The 13,958-nt window shown below is 33.4% G+C and overlaps 1 protein-coding gene across 4 annotated transcripts; it reads left to right on the top strand.

Moving 5' to 3' along the window:
• The first annotated feature begins 10,108 nt into the window (after positions 1-10,108).
• Positions 10,109-13,958, top strand: LOC109809196 (teosinte glume architecture 1). Of its 4 annotated transcripts, none has more exons than XM_020372437.3 (5): positions 10,109-10,257; positions 10,362-10,429; positions 10,714-11,144; positions 11,562-11,698; positions 13,161-13,958. In XM_020372437.3, exons 3-5 carry the CDS (start codon positions 10,786-10,788, stop codon positions 13,757-13,759), a joined length of 1,095 nt encoding a protein of 364 aa, XP_020228026.2. In that variant the 5' UTR covers positions 10,109-10,257; positions 10,362-10,429; positions 10,714-10,785; the 3' UTR covers positions 13,760-13,958. The 4 variants fall into 4 exon arrangements, with proteins under 4 accessions (XP_020228026.2, XP_020228025.2, XP_020228027.2 ...); XM_020372436.3 differs by having other exon boundaries at positions 10,362-10,435; XM_020372438.3 differs by lacking the exon at positions 10,362-10,429 and having other exon boundaries at positions 10,117-10,257.

The following is a 13,958-nucleotide window of genomic DNA, read 5'->3' as shown; positions in this document are numbered from 1 at the left end:
AAGGGAGATTAAGAGCTGGAAGGAGACAAATCTTGGCAACCTACAACTAAGAATACAACAGGTGGAGGAAAGGATAAATAGTTTGGACAAGAAAGAAGAGGCAGGACCATTGCAGGAAACAGATGTTAATGAGAAGCAGGAACTACAACAAAGATTCTGGCAATTGGCTAATATGAATGAATCATTGCTAAAGCAAAATGCAAGGTCAAAATGGCTTATTGATGGGGACCAAAACACTAGATACTACCATATGATGGTCAACTGGAGAAGGAGAAAGAACGGACTAGTGGGATTGCAGATTGGTAACAGATGGGTGGAGGACCCAGGACAAATAAAGGAGGACGTGAGAAACTATTTTAGCAATAGGTTTGCTGAGGAGACTTGGACAAGACCAAAATTGGATGGGGTTAGTTTCAACAAGATCTCAACATTGCACATTGACTTCTTGATAGCTAAGTTTCAAGAGGAGGAAATTAGAGCAGCTGTATGGGACTGTGAAGGAACCAAAAGCCCAGGTCCAGATGGCTTTAATTTTAATTTTATAAAGTCATTTTGGCCATTGCTGAAAGGAGACATCTGTCAGATGTTAGAAGAATTCCATGCTAATGGTAGAATACCAAAAGGGTGCAATTCTTCCTTCATCACTCTGGTACCAAAGGTGGACCACCCAGCTAGTCTTGGTGACTATAGGCCGATATCGCTTGTTGGTTCTATGTATAAAATATTGGCTAAGGTGTTGTCTAAAAGGCTCAAAGTTGTCCTACCAGAGGTGATAGATCAAGCTCAAAGTGCTTTCATGTCAGGAAGAAATATGCTACAAAGCATCGTGGTTGCTAATGAGGTAATCGATGAGGCACGCAGAAGGAAAAATAATTGTCTCGTGTTCAAAGTGGACTATGAGAAAGCTTATGACTCTGTTAGTTGGGAATTCCTAATGTATATGATGGATAGAATGGGATTTGGTGATAAGTGGAAGGGTTGGATACTAGAGTGTCTAAAATCGGGGAACATATCAGCTTTGGTAAATGGCAGCCCAACCTCGGAGTTCCAACCACAAAGAGGTCTCCGACAAGGAGACCCACTTGCTCCATTTCTGTTTGTAATTGTAGCGGAGGGGTTGGCTGGTTTAATGAGAGAAGCAACTCAAAAAGGAATGTTCAAAGGTTACAAAGTAGGTAAAGAAAGGGTGGATGTTAGCCTCCTACAATTTGCAGACGACACAATCTTTTTTGGGGAAGCTACACTTAATAATGTGATTACTGTGAAAAGCATTCTTAGATGCTATGAACTTGTATCAGGACTCAAGGTAAATTTTTTTAAAAGTAGATGTGGAGCGATTGAAACTTCATCCACAAACATGGTCAGATTCGCTACTATCCTCAATTGCAAGATTTTGGATATCCCATTTACGTATCTAGGACTTCCTATTGGGGATAATCCTAGGAGGAAGGTTATGTGGAAGCATGTAATACACAAATTGCAGAAAAGACTGGCTAGGTGGAAAAATAAACTGTTATCTATGGCTGGTAGGGTCTGTCTCATTAACTCAGTCTTATCCTCACTGCCTCTATTCTACTTTTCCTTCTACAAGATGCCAAGAAAAGTACAAAAAGAAGTGGAAAGTATTCAGCGTAAATTCTTGTGGGGGGAGGAGCAAGATCAAAGGAAAGTTGCATGGGTGAGTTGGGATAAAATTTGCCGCAAAAAGAGTCAGGGTGGGTTGGGAATAAAAGATTTATCCTTGTTCAATGATTCGTTGTTAGCAAAATGGAGGTGGAACATGTATCATGATACGAGCAATCTGTGGGTGAGGGTCTTAGAATCTAAATATGGAGGATGGGTAAAATTGATAGAAGGGGATAACAAAAAAGATTATTCAATGTGGTGGAGAGACTTGAGGAGAGTGTGTGGTGGAGATTGTAGTGAACAATGGTTTGATAAATGTATGAATTGGAAAGTGAAAAATGGGAAAAGGACAAGATTTTGGGAAGACAAGTGGATAGGTCAACAAACATTGGCTGAAGACTATCCTAGATTATATATCAATTCAGGACAACAACAAACAACTATCCACAATATGGGACACTGGCTAGAGGGAGGTTGGGAGTGGAGCTTTAGGTGGAGAAGAAGATGGTTGGGAAGGGACGAAATTCAGTGGGAAGAAATGATGGGCCGATTACAAGAAGTTGTGTTGGACAAAAATAGTGAAGACCATTGGATCTGGATGGTAGGAAATAACATGGAATATACTGTTAAGGCTACTTATGATCAACTCAGTTCATGGAAGAATGGTGGAGAAGAAGGTGGAGTATATAAAGAACTATGGTCGCTAAACCTACCACCAAGGGTGTCTATAATGATTTGGAGACTACTTAGGGAAGGATTGCCTACAACAATGAATCTTAAGAGCAGGAATATTGAACTAGGAGAGTCGGAGAGACTATGTAGTCTATGTTCACGAGCAGAGGAATCTACCTCTCACATGTTCTTTGAATGCGGAGTTACTGACTGTGTCTGGAAAACGTGCTACAACTGGATAGATTTAGCAACTGTACTACCAGCAAATCCTTCAAACCATTTTCAGCAAATGCCCATCTCAATATCTTCTAAAAAAATTTCAGATAGGTGGAAAGTGTTGTGGAGTGCTGTGGTCTACAACGTGTGGATGATGCGGAACAATATCAGATTTAACGGCCGAAGACTACAAATCCAAAAATGTATACAGGATATAAAAAATGATACTTGGAGGTGGCTATCATTGAACAAACAATTCACATACAGCTATACACAATGGCAAGCAGACCCAGGTGATTGTATAATGGATGGGGGAAGTCATGGATAAAAGGGAGGAAATCCAACGGCCTATGCGTGAGATTGAGAGTTACGGAAAACATGAAGGGGCTAAAAGAGGATTTGAAATATGTACATGTACTGGTGGTCTCTATTAGACTTGAGGGGTACAACACAAATCTTGGTTGTCTAGTAATCTGGAATATGATATTTCTATATTACGGTTAACCAAGTCAGATTTTTTGTAATATGAATTGCACTTCTGGTACCATTAAATAAATAAAATATCTTTTGCTGCTTCAAAAAAACAAAAAAAAAAAAAAAAAAAAAAAAAGCATCATACATCGAAATGAAGGGATTATAATTTGTGACCTAGAAACAAATTTGAATAAAAGTAAAGTAAATAAATTTTTTATTTTAAATATTTACCAAAAAAATATTTTAAATTACTTAAAAATGAATTAATTCTAGTGCAAACCGTCACTACTAAAATTTCTCTTATTACATGCGACTTTTTCTGCGAATTTTTCATAAAAATTCGCAGGAAACGTTGTTCCTGCAAATTTTCCTGCGAAATTTTATCTGCAGGTAATACTTTCGTGGATAATATTTTTTTGCGAATTTTATAATTCGCAGGAAAATTCGCAAGAAAGTTTCCTGCGAATTTTTTCGCAAGAAATTTTGCAGGAATATTTTTACGAAAAAATTAAATAAATTACTATAAATTCTATCAATAATTTTTTAACTTTCAAATGCTCAAAATGAATTCATCCGAAGCATTTGTTTTCATGCCTCCAACATATGATACATAATCTTTTAAATTCTAAGATTGTAGATTATAAGCCTAACATTCAACCATATAAATCAACTTGTAAGGTAAGTGTTGCCCCAACTTATATACTCTTTAATTGCTTTATTTTCAATCGATGTGGGACTTGAAGTTTTTTTAAAATATTAAACTTATAAATTTAAATTTTTATTTTTTTATTTTTTGTGCGGATTAAAATTTGCAGGAAAATTTGCAAGAGAAGTGCAAATTTTTTCTACTATTTAGTAAACATTACTTGCGAATTTATTTTTGCAAGAAAATCTGCAAGAAACAAAAAATTCTTACAATATTTTCTGCAAATTTTTACTATGAAAAAAAATTTATATGATTATTAAAATTGTAGCAAAATTTGTAAGAAATATATGTAAATTATTTTTCGCAAAAAAATTCGCAAAAAAATTCTAGAATATTTTTTTGCAGGAAAATTTGCAAAAAATTTCTGCGAATATTTTTTTGCAAGAAAATTCACAAAAAATTTCTACGAATATTTTTTTGGAGGAAAATTTGTAAGAAAATGACACTTTTCTAGTAGTGCGTTGTGATAAGAGGTTCATATTGTATCATTATTTTTAATATGAATCGTTAAATCTTCTTACTCTATAAGATGCAACGTGTATCATTTGTATTGTTTTTTTTTTTACCTTTCCTCTCTCTTCCTCATCATCTTGCGACCGTTATTCTCCCTTCACCAACCACCAATGTAACTGTGTTCTATGTTTTTATTCATATTATATGTTTTTTTTTTATGGTTTATGATGTTTTATCTTGACATGTTGTGTTTTGTGTTGTTTTATAAATGATCTAAAAAATTAAGAAATTCTTAAGAGTTAAGTTGTATAGAATTGTTTGAGTTGAGATCAAAGTTAACTAAGAAAAGGAAAAAATATAAAAGGTTTTCAGAAAATATGAACTTCATGGGTTCAATTCATTTTGAGTTATGGGCTCTAGATTTGGCAAGGTTCAATTCTTCTTCTAATTTCACTTGGAGTTTCCTTGTCTTCCCTTGAGGTTGAGTTAAGGTTGTAGAAGTGGAGATTTTGTCTGTAGGAGAGCTTGAATCATTAAAGAGAAATTGACCCTTGAGGGTTTTGAAGCTCTTCTTTTCTCCTTCTTTTTCTTACTTCTTAGAAGTAAATTAAGGTAAGCAAAATTTGTTGATTATTTTCTTAAGTTGTTTTATGTTGTTATCTTTTGTTATTTAGCCCAATGGTGGCTTAAATGTTGAAATATAATGATTGTTGTTCATGTTGATAAGTTGGGATTTTGGAGGAGTTGAACCCAAGACCCAAAAGTGTTAAATTACTATTGATTTATGGATGCATGTTGAATTTAAAGATGGATTTGAGTTATGAGTTGTTTAGAATTTTTTTGATGGTTAGCATGTGTTAGAAGAGACTTGGATGATGTTGGAAGAGTCTAGGGATGACAAATAAACCCGGATCCATGGAGTAATACTCGAACCCGTCCTGACTTTGACGAAAAATACCCGGTTTGACCGGGTACGGGTACGGGTATATACATACCCGCCTCGTACCCGTACCCGTACCCGATTTAGTTATATTAAAAAAAATTAATATTTTATTATGTGTAATTATTTATTATAATGTGAAACATTTATAATTGTGTAATTATTAAGAAATCTCTTGATTAAAATATGAGATAAAGAAATAATCTAATTATAATTATAATAGAAAAATAATTTTAAAATATTATGTATTTTTTTGCAAAAAAAAAAAATTAATTTTTTACGGGTACGGGTATACCCGATACCCGGCGGGGACGGGGATGGGGATGAAAATCACATACCCAACGGGTACGGGTACGGGTACGAGGATGGGTTTGTGTCGCGGGGACAGGGACGAGTATCATAAAACTCATACCCAAACCGCCCCGTTGCCATCCCTAGAAGAGTCCATGCACCATGGTGGTGCAAAGCATTCTAGCTTAGTGAGATGAGTCTCGTTGAGGAGCCTTGAAAGTATGAAGGTGAAAAATCCAAGTATTGTGTTCTCACTAGATGATGCATAGGTCACTCAGTGAGAATGCATGCAAGTGATAAACACAATGAAGACTCATTGAACGACACTTAGTCACTAAACGGAAGTGACCCACAAAAAAATGGGGACACTGACCGAGATAGGCTTGCTTAGTGGATGGAGCCATAGAAAGTTGCGACCATTAAGTGAGAGATACATGCTCAACAAGAAGATTTCCAAAAGGTTTAGCTCACTCAATGAGCTTGAGCACACTTAGAAAGGAGCTACAAAGGGCTTTAGTCGCTAATCTTGTTTCTTAATAACTTGTTCTTGGTGTTATGAGATGAACCCCTATGACTTAGGTGGGCCAAGGAATGGTGATAATGATGATTTAAGATTGCATGTGATGCATGGTGTATAATTATAAAGTTGTTGATTGTAATGATAATGATATATGTTGTATAATGATGAAACATGATGATATAAAAGAATTGAGATGTATGTTGCTTAAGTTGAAAGGTATATGTTGAATGTTGTTTAAGTTGTGGTGTGCACGTATTGAATGTTTTTAAGTTGAAAGTTTAATAAAAAATAAAGGAGAGAATTGTTTCAAATATTAAAATATCTCACTATGTGGATATAAGTTGTGATACTATACGAGCCTAATGTTAAAGTTGCACTCCGATTAGGAAGTTGTTTTCAAAGTTGTCTCCTCTAAATTTTTCAATTAAAACAATATGGTGGAAAAGCCAAACCATACTTGTCTAAAGTGACCATTGAGTAATACACAAAGTTAGGGGTCACAATCCCTATCTGAATGTTGGAAGGGTGCATAGTACTAAAAGGATAAATAACTAGATAATTCCACATTGAGACTTGATTAATGCATATCAATGTTGTGATAGACCTACACCTAATTTGTACCATATATGCTTGATAGTTGTACTAGACCTTCCTAATTTAAATGGTGAAATTTGAAAAACCAATTAAGTTGTTTTCTAGTAACCATGACAATCGTTGTATTCTGGTTACCACGTCAACCATTGTATGTTCGATTCCGTTAACTAAGTTGTAGGAGATTTTCAAAGTTGATATGTGTGATGATGCACAAGTTGTTTAGTTGCATTAATTTTTAATTATTTAAGTTTTCTAGTTGCTCGGTCATTAAGTTGTTAGTTGTTTAATTATTTCGGATGATATAATTATTAAGTTGTTGAAGTTGTGAATGTTGACTACATGAGTTGTGGCGTGCTCAGATGATTTTAAGGCGTTTCATATTGATTTAAGGTGTTTCATATTGATTTTTAGTTGATGATGATGTTTGATCTTAGCATGCTATGTTGTTTTCTTTCACAAGTCTATCCTTATTTTTTCATGTGTTAGAATGTGCTAATCATACTTGGTGTGTGAACAGGTCAGTAGTAAGTTGGAGGAAAAGTATAATTGGGTGGTTATGCTGGAGATGAAGTTTAGTGGAATTGTTTTAATAAAATAATGTATAGACCTGTTTAACCAACACCTAGGATTTTATGTTTTAAGTACAAATATTTTGTAAATGTATATGTATATATGTATAATGATGGATTTAATCGATCACATAAGAGATTTTGTGCTTTTTGTTGAAATTAACAATAATTATTTTATGTTTTTTACACCTTATACATATTTTTGTTGTATGAATATATATCTAGATACTATTTGTATGAGAATCTTAGGTTAGAAAATCTGTGTTTTTCATTGCATAGTTTATTTGTATGAGAATCTTAGGTTAGAAAATCTGTGTTTTTCATTGCATAGTTTATGTTGTGTCATACCAAATATAGTGACTTTTGGATTACAACCAACTTCTTCACCTTTTCCCTTCAATTGTCACCTCTCCGCACCTTGTCAAAGATTTTTTCTATCAAGTCTTATTAGTCTTCCAACTTTGCTTACTTTGCCACCTCCACTACAAAACCACACTCATTTTCTTTTCGTGTTTTTATGTGCAGATTATTAACGATCGTGATACCAGAAGATCAAAAGGGCTTGAACTTGTGACCTTCGCATTCGAGAAGTGCATGAAAAATGCATTGAAAGGATGAATGTGATAACATTGATGACCATAACACGACTATTAATGAAGTTCAGTTCTACAACAACTATGTTGGATGCAATGACAATTATGAAAGCAATAGCAGTGGAAACAACCATGGTGATGATGGTGGCATATATGGTGGTCATCACGAAAATGGATACAATTGTAACAATGAAATTCGTGTTACCTAAGATTTTAAGTCATAAAACTTCATTACAATATAAGCAGTTTCAATGTAAGCTAAAGATCCATAAAGACCAATATTAAGAATATTGTATAAACTAACAAACAGCAAGCATTATTCAGTGACTTAAAATAAATCAAGAGCTTAAGAACATATATAATATGTGATTTAAATGGTGAATGCATTTTACTGGAGAAGTCAAGATAATTTTTAAAATAAATAAAAAAAGAATTGGTGAAGTCAACTAGGACACAACACATTCCACATTCAGTAAATTAAATTTATTTAATGTACAACCCACTCCAGCATTTGTCTATTCCCTTCCAACCATCACTTGTTTATTTCTCTATTTTAAGAAGAGAATATACCACTTGTCTATTTGGAAAGTAAAAAATAACTAGGATTAGTTTATCATCTCATAATCCCAACGATTCCAAAACTGCAACCAACGAATCCTACGGTCCCAAATACTTTTTTTTTTCAAAAATAAAAAATAAAAAAACATTGTTTTGTCAATTTTACTTGCAATATTTTCTTTAGGTAAAGAAACTTTTAAAGAAGAAAGTGGGGAATCAACATTAATTCGTCATCTTAAACCAGCACCAAAACCAAAAGGCATATCAATTAACCAATCCCTAAAGTGTGGAGAATATGCACTAATCATTGCTTATGAACTGAAACATTGTTGTACAATTAAGCTTCTTCACTTGGACCATATCTAACGTTCCACACATGATGTTTGAGTCCAATTCTACCTTACACAACTCAAAGCAAATTTTGTTTTGTTTTTTTTGTTGAGTTCACAACTCAAAGGCATAGTCACAAGTCACAAATCTCTCATCTGCCACACAGTCACTCTCCTTGTCTATCGCTCCTTTTGTCGTTCACACTTTTTCATTTGTTACTATTGTTAATTGTCTGAAAAGTTGAATGCACAGTCCAAAGTTCCAGTCACTTTCTCCACTCTACCATTTTTCCATTTGGCCACCACCACTATTTTTTCTAGAGGCATCCTTTGTGTTATTATTGCAATTATATTTATATATTTATTTTCATCTTATTTTAATATTCTTTTATGCTTGAATATACTTTAATTTCTTAAATTTAACATAAAATTACTTTTAATTCTTTGAATTTAACATTGATATTTTAAATCATTATAATTTAAGAAATCTTGTTTTAATGTCGAGAAAAACTAGGAACATAATTAACAATGAAATATTGAAACAATTATTTATTATCAAATAAGTTTAATATAATATTTTTATAAAAAAAATACTAATAGATGATTTTGTATAACAAATTAATTAATAAGTAAGTTTTATTTGACATATTTACTAACAACAATTTAAAAGAAAAACTAAAATATTCTCATTTTTCAAATTAAACAAATCGAAAAAATCAAATTTAAATTTAAGAGATTGAAATAAATTAGTATCATAGCCGACAATAAAATATTGAAACAATTATACAATATAAAAAAATTTAATGTAATATTTTTATGAATAAAGATATTAATAGGTGATTTTGTATAACAAATTAAATAATATATAAATTTTATTTGACACATTTACTAACAATAATTAAAAGAAAAAACTAAAATCTTTTCCTTTTCAAATTATACTGATCGAAAAGATCAAATTTAAATTTAAAAGGATAAAAGTAAATTTAACTCTAATTTAAGATATAAAAATAAATTAGTATCATATTTGACAATAAAATATTGAGTGAATTATATAATATTATTTAAGTTTGATATAGTATTTTTTATGAACAAAGATAGTAATAGAAAATTTTGTATAATAGATTAAATAATAAATACGTTTTATTCGTCAAATTTATTAATAACATTTGAAAAAATATATATTTTTAAAATTATATGGATAAAAAAATCAAATTTAACTTGAAGAGATAAAAATAAATTTAACTCTCATTTAAGAGACTTAAAAAAACATATTTAAGTTTTACTTATTATATTTTGTCAATTTTTTTCTCAATGCCAATTTTTACTGCTGAAATTCACCCCAAACAGGGGTGGAGGTAATAATATTTCCCCTTGATTTAACCAAGAATGACAAAATAAAAAACAGATAGTCAAAATCACTGGTGAGAGAAACTTACCCGTGAGAAAGCAACAAGAGAAAAAAGAAAAAGAAAAAGAGTGTTTTGCATAATTTTTTGTTGAGTAAAGGTAATTGTCTCCTGTTGATTTAGCTTCTGCCTCTCTCACACCACATCTAGATTGAAGTAAGAGTTATTAAATTACTTTTTCTTCATTCCAACAAGTTACTTCTCCTTAGAGAGAAACATCAAACATGGGTCTTGCACTTTCTCTGCCCATGTTCTTGGAGGCTTATCGGCAGCTGTGAGAATTTAGAGATTTTAAGATTTACTTAACCATGTATGTTAGTGAAGTTTCTCTCTCTCTTTTTGTTTTTGTTTTTTTTTTTTTTTTTTTTTTTTAAATGTGAAGTCATGTTTTATATATATATTTTTCTCTTACAGAAAACAACAAAGTCCTTGAATTGACATTAATTTCTTTTCAACCCCTTTGAGGGCCAAGTTGCTTTGAGGTTGAGGTGACGTTCATGTCTATAGTCTTTCAGAATATCTTTCAATATCCATCTCTTTTTTTTTTTTTTTTTTTTTAACTCTTGTAATTTATTTATTTATTTTTTTGCAATCTTTAAATTTATGCGTTTATTCTTTTGGCTTCCTCTGAGAACCCAATTCTGATTTCCCTCTTGTGTTGATTGACCCCTTTATCCTGTTTTTGTTCCCAAGTCAAAGTCTTGCTCAGCTTGTGGTGATAACACAAGGGGATTCAAGTTCTGATTCCTGTGTGAGTGCCTTACAGGTTTGGCTCTGGCATCTTAAAAGGGACATCATAAAGCAACATAGTTTTGTGGGAGCAACACTATTATTGGTCATGGATTGGGACGGGAAAGAGTTTGCTTGGGATCCACGTGGGTTGGAGTTGGCTAATGGTGAAGGGCAGAAGAATGAAGCAGCCTCAGTGGATTTGAGGCTTGGTGAGGAAAAACCGCTCCCAGATGGTGCTAAGGACGCAAAAGACTCAAAAACTGTGTCATCTCCATCTGGGTCATCAAAAAGGGCACGCCTTCAGAATGGATCACAGAACATGTGTTGTTCTGTTGATGGGTGCAGTTCTGACCTCAGTGACTGCAGAGAGTATCACAGGCGCCACAGGGTCTGTGAGAAGCACTCCAAAACCCCTGTGGTGCTGGTGGGGGGGAAACAGCAGCGGTTCTGCCAGCAATGCAGCAGGTATGGGTTGGAGTTTGGTTGTTGTGTGAGTGTTGGAGATTTGGGGGTGGGAATTTGTTCCATTCTCATGTTTGGCTGGGTATGTACGGATAAGCTTCTTCATAATCACTTTCAAGAGAGAAAGAAAATCAAAATAAGCTTTTCTCCGGAATCATTTCTAAGAGAGAAAGAAAATCAAAATAGACTTCAACTAGCTTATGCATGAGTTAAAAATAAGATTTTTAGAGAAACTAATAGAAAAAATTTTGACAACTTAGCTTATGAATAAACTACTTTTAGTTTATGGATAAACTTATTTCATTTTTTCTTCCTAATTTTTTAATTTAGAAGTGCTTCTAGAAAAATTTATCCATACAAGTTCTTAGACTTAGATGTGTTTTGTAACATGAGGTGGTGCCAATCGCTGTGTGTGTGTAGGTTTCATTCACTTGGGGAGTTTGATGAGGTTAAGAGGAGTTGTAGGAAGAGGCTTGATGGGCATAACAGGCGCAGGAGGAAGCCTCAGCCACCCTCTCTTTTCATGTCTGCTGAGAAATTCATGTATAATTACAAAGGTTTGTGTCAAGATGGCTTTTTGTCTATTATTGTTAAACGGGATCTCAATTGTATGGTTGAATTGGTATGAAAGGATAACCCCCCTCAATTAGAAAGAAACAAGAAAACCCTGCCACCAAACAACACCCCCTTGGTTAGTGATATGAAGCTCTCTGAAGTTAGGATTAGAACTTTGCTCAAGATTATTTCAAATTTTTATAATAAGTTGAATTCTTTGCTAAGATCAGAATTAGCCATAACTATTTGGTTAAATGTCATGATAAAGCTAAGTGATTGTCTATCTTGACTTTTGCATGAAACTTAGTTTGGAATATGACATTTAGGTTAGACATTTCCCATGGAGTTCAATTGTATGAACAGTTGGTTAGAGGAAAAATAAATGTAGGAGAGGATTTCTATTTCTTGACACTTTTGATATAACACTAGAGTACTTTATTTATACTATAGTTAGAGTGACTCTTAGGCTATGAAATGAATTCTTCCATTGCAATATTCTATTATTTCTGATCTATTTTGAATGAAAAAACTTAAATACAATTCTGTAAGTGCTTTTGATGTTGTTTTCCAATTAGAATTAGAGTTTTACCTTGAGAACGTATGTTGATCTTTAATGCAAATCTTTACTATGCTGCTTAGTGAGATAAAAAAACTAATTTTGGATCGAAAAACAAAGTTAAAAAAGAACTGCATCTAATTGAAGGAAAATGCTAACTAGTTCCTCAAGGCATTAGTTAAGGAATAAAAGGTGGAAGTTATAATGAGAAAGTGTAATATATAATGTTACAATGTACCCAATTGTGATTTCTGATAAACATCTTTTACTCTTTTTTTATCAGTAGGAAAGATTATGATGACGACAACAATGTTTGAACCTTGGACCTTGTGCATACTACCTCATCTCCCACCACTAGGTTGATTGTAGTCCGTAGTGGTTCATAATAATCTTTAACTTATTGATGAATAATGTTATATCCTCCTACAAATCCTTCTAATACTTCATAAAGAAAGTATTAAATAAAAAATTAAATGCATTTAATGTATTGGAAACATATTAATATTCCATACTTACCATACAAAGCAAATAGGAGGATTAGTTGGAAAATGTTGTAGGAGAATTTAGAATTATTCATTGATTCCGTAACCAGTGTCCTACGAGTACTTGTTAAAGGGACCCTTAAATGATTGGTTTTAGAATGATGTAAAGATACAAAAGTGACAAAAAAGGAGGGGAATATACATTTATTTCATCAGAAATACAGAAATCATTTATTTCCTTGCTTTCCCTATAAAAACTGCCTATTTTTGTATCTTTAGCATCAACCTATGGGCAGATGTGTGCTGCTGATATTAACAAAACTGTTAAATTATTCTAACACAATCTTTGTCAATGGTTACTGGTAAAATTTATTTTTTTTCTTGTCTTCCACAAGTGTAATTAATATGGACTTTTCTACCACTTAGGACCTAGAATCCTACACTTTGGTAGCCCTGAGACATATGCCAACCCTCTTATGAGAAATATGTGGCCTGCTACTGCCAAAACTGGAGCAGAATCTGGTTATGATCCTCCAAGGCTTTTATACAGAATTGACAAGCATAAGCAAGATAAGGGACATCCTCTTTGGCAAGAAAATGACCCTAAAGTAGGCATTGGCTACGAAGCAATGCCTGGAACTCCCATTTCTCAGCCTGTTCATGGAACCATTGCCCCATCAATGGGCGGAAAGAGCGGCCGGAAGCTCTCTTCAGATGCAAAACCTGGATCCTTTGACTCAGGTTGTGCTCTCTATCTTCTGTCAACACTTCAGTCACAAAGTCCAGAGTTAAGTATGGTGCAATCTGGCATCACCTGTCCTATGCAGTCTCCAACAAGAACTGTGCATTTTGATGCTGTGAATGAGTATGCATGCCAAGAAACATCAAAAGATAAGAACAGTGGTCAAGTATTGGTTCTTGATGCAAACACAACCAACCTTCATTACAATGGAATGCTGCAAATGGGGCTCGATGGATTGGTTGAAAATGAGGACTCACTAACACTTCCCTTCTTGTGGGAGTAAGTAGCTGAATGATTATGTCTTTGTTGGGAAATTTATGAATTCAAAACTTTATGTGTCTGTACTCCAATAATTGAAGCTTAAACTTGTTGAAGCTTTCAATTAGGATCCTTTGTTGCTGTCAATTCAAATTGTGGTCGCACAATTGATTTTGCTGCGGAGAATTTAATGGATTGTATGCCATCAACTATGTTCTTTCTTT

Source organism: Cajanus cajan, chromosome 4, assembly GCF_000230855.2.
Source record: "Cajanus cajan strain Asha chromosome 4, NIPB_CcT2T_4, whole genome shotgun sequence".
NCBI classification, from domain to species: domain Eukaryota; kingdom Viridiplantae; phylum Streptophyta; class Magnoliopsida; order Fabales; family Fabaceae; genus Cajanus; species Cajanus cajan.
The sequence above is the reverse complement of the archived record's forward strand: the minus strand, read 5'-3'. Positions and strand labels throughout refer to the sequence as shown.